Here is a 2,665-nt window from a genome sequence, read left to right as displayed (position 1 = left end):
AAATGACTCCTAGGTTCTTGTCCCACGCGAGTTTTGCCACATAAACGACTCCCAGGTTCTTGTTACATTACAAATAATACAACCGACACTTAATAATTATCCTACCGACACTTCTATTTAATAAAAATAACAATTCATTCTCCTTCCACGTTGAAAGGACAGGTGTCTTGTCTCTGCCGATATGGGATGACGCGAGTTTTGCCACATAAACGACTCCTAGGTTCTTGTCCCACGCGAGTTTTGCCACATAAACGACTCACAGGTTCTTGTTACATTACAAATAATACAACCGACACTTAATAATTATCCTACCGACACTTCTACTTAATAAAAATAACAATTCCTTCTCCTTCTATTCAACGAACAGAGATAGATTCAACAACCTTTGGAAGATCAATTGCTGTTAGATGCCTCCTCTGCTCCTCAAAATCCACAACAGGGAGGTGATGAAACAAACATAAGGAACAAAAAAAAAGAACTTTACTGTGCAAAAAATCCCCCCCCCCCCCCTATAAAGCTCTTCCCTCCGCCTCCTTTTGCTATCTTGCCAAATTAACCACGCAAATGAAAGATACCGTTCGTTTCAACCCACTACCCGCCAAAAAAAAAAACGGGGTCCCACACAGCAAAAGATACATGGCCATTAGCCGCGCTCCTTACCCTCGCTAGTTTGTAGTCTCTACACATTTATTGACTGAACATGTCGCCGTTGGTATCGATCTCCGGTGGCGGAAGACTTCCGATCGTACGTACCACACCCACAATAGCCACGACTTCTTTCCGACGCTTTTCAACTTCATTTGCTTCTCTGGCATCACCACAATCTCCATCACCTCCCCAGCAACCCAAGTCACAGGCAAACATATCTTCCTCTAAAACACCTTTTGCCGTCGATTCGTCTTCCAAAGCTTCTGATAACAACTTGAATTACGCGCTCGCAAACCCTAACGGAAGTAATCCTGCTTTGCAGTCAGTGAGGTCAACAGAGTCCAACATTGAAAAGGTATGTCTTTTATGATGACTTAACTGTTTTATATCAGGGTTTCAATGAGATTTGGGGAAATATAACGATTTTTGTGTATGTATTCGTTGGCTTACGTGATATATGTCTTCGTTTCGTTTGTATTATGTATTTGCTCCAGAATCCCTATTTTATGACGAACATCGAAAAGGGATGTCATAGAGATGCAGTTGAAACTCTGTAATCCTGTTATTAATTCGATTTGCCAATTATTTTATTCATACCGATGAAAATCTTGAAAGAAGGCAAAAAAGAAGATTGAGAAATTCCTTAATGATTTGCCAATTATTTTATTCATAACTACTTAAATTGTTGAAGTGTATTAACACAGTCTTTTGCTTCCGTGTCTGTTATTTGGCAGGTGATATTTGACTTCCGATTTTTGGCACTTTTCGCAGTTGCAGGCTCTTTAGCTGGCTCCTTATTATGCTTCCTAAATGTAAGCATCCTTAAACTCACTTGTATATTATATATACATTTATATCTGTTTTTCCTTGATATGATAGAGGAAATAGGTGATGCTTTGCTGACATTATTGTTATTCCCTAGGGTTGTGTTTATATTGTTGATGCATATAAAGTCTACTGGACAAGCTGTTCGAAAGGAGTTCATACGGGAAAGATGGTATTGCGATTAGTTGAAGCGATAGGTTAGTTTCTCACAATTTTAGTTTACTATTTTTTTTTCTATTAGTAAATTTAATAGTAATATATTATTATTATTCCTTTTTTTTTTTTTTAAAATCTGGATGCAGATGTTTATCTAGCTGGCACAGTGATGCTGATATTTGCAATGGGTTTGTATGGATTATTCATCAGTAATGCACCTGGTAATGTAGCACCAGCAGATGATCGTGCTCTCAAGGGCTCCACCTTGTTTGGGATGTTTGCTTTGAGGGTAAGCCTTGAAATATCAACATATTTTCATTTATTTGTTTATTATATCATCCAATAGTAAAACACTATAGTAAACAAATAGATAAAAATATGTTGTTATTTACGCATTTAGCCACATATTATCTATAGATATAGATATTGATATCAGTTACAGTCACAGTCTCGGTCTCAGTCCTACCTGTTATGTTATGTTATGTCTGATGGAATCTGATTGACTTTTAGGAGCGGCCTAAATGGATGAAGATCAGCTCGCTTGATGAATTAAAGACAAAAGTGGGACATGTCATTGTAATGATTCTTCTAGTAAAAATGTTTGAGAGGAGCAAAATGGTGACCATAGCAACTGGTTTAGATCTTTTAAGCTACTCGGTTTGTATATTCCTATCATCGGCTTCTTTGTATATTCTTCACAATCTTCACAAAGATGAACCTATATAATTAACTTTGTACAAATGGAATGACAAATATGTTGGTAGAACGATTTATTTGTATTGTTACTTGGAGTTATAGTTTAGCTAAAAGGAAATTATATATGCATTACTTGTAAATTTTTATCTTCTATGAAGTCTTGCTTCTTGTATATTTGGGTCTAATCAGCTACACTTGGTTAATGATGTTTTTTAATTTTTTGAGAAAATGACAAATCACATTTGGAAAAATGAAAGGAAAAATAAACTAGGACAAATTTACAAGTATAAAAAAAATCTTTTTGTCCTCCTTTATTTTTCCTTTCATACAAGTCACTAAT

The 2,665-nt window shown here is 36.0% G+C and overlaps 1 protein-coding gene across 1 annotated transcript; it reads left to right on the top strand.

Annotated features, from left to right (window-relative positions):
• The first annotated feature begins 589 nt into the window (after window positions 1–589).
• LOC145100988 (uncharacterized) lies at window positions 590–2,465 on the top strand. The gene is made up of 5 exons (XM_079038146.1): window positions 590–1,003; window positions 1,383–1,460; window positions 1,571–1,670; window positions 1,776–1,918; window positions 2,140–2,465. The coding sequence occupies exons 1-5, from the start codon at window positions 701–703 to the stop codon at window positions 2,353–2,355; spliced, it is 840 nt and encodes a 279-aa protein (XP_078894272.1). The 5' UTR covers window positions 590–700; the 3' UTR covers window positions 2,356–2,465.
• Window positions 2,466–2,665: the final 200 nt, after the last annotated feature.

Source organism: Lactuca serriola, chromosome 1 (genome assembly GCF_051521515.1).
Source record: "Lactuca serriola cultivar US96UC23 chromosome 1, Lser_US96UC23_V15, whole genome shotgun sequence".
In the NCBI taxonomy this organism is placed as follows: Eukaryota; Viridiplantae; Streptophyta; class Magnoliopsida; order Asterales; family Asteraceae; genus Lactuca; species Lactuca serriola.
Note: the sequence above shows the minus strand (reverse complement) of the source record. Positions and strands in the feature narration are given on the sequence as shown.

Coding starts and splice junctions, on each gene's coding strand:
- LOC145100988 (XM_079038146.1), top strand. CDS start 701: ATGTCGCCGTTGGTATCGATCTCCGGTGGCGGAAGACTTCCGATCGTA. Junction 1,461..1,570: donor CCTTATTATGCTTCCTAAAT/GTAAGCATCCTT, acceptor GTTATTCCCTAG/GGTTGTGTTTATATTGTTGA. Junction 1,671..1,775: donor GCGATTAGTTGAAGCGATAG/GTTAGTTTCTCA, acceptor ATCTGGATGCAG/ATGTTTATCTAGCTGGCACA.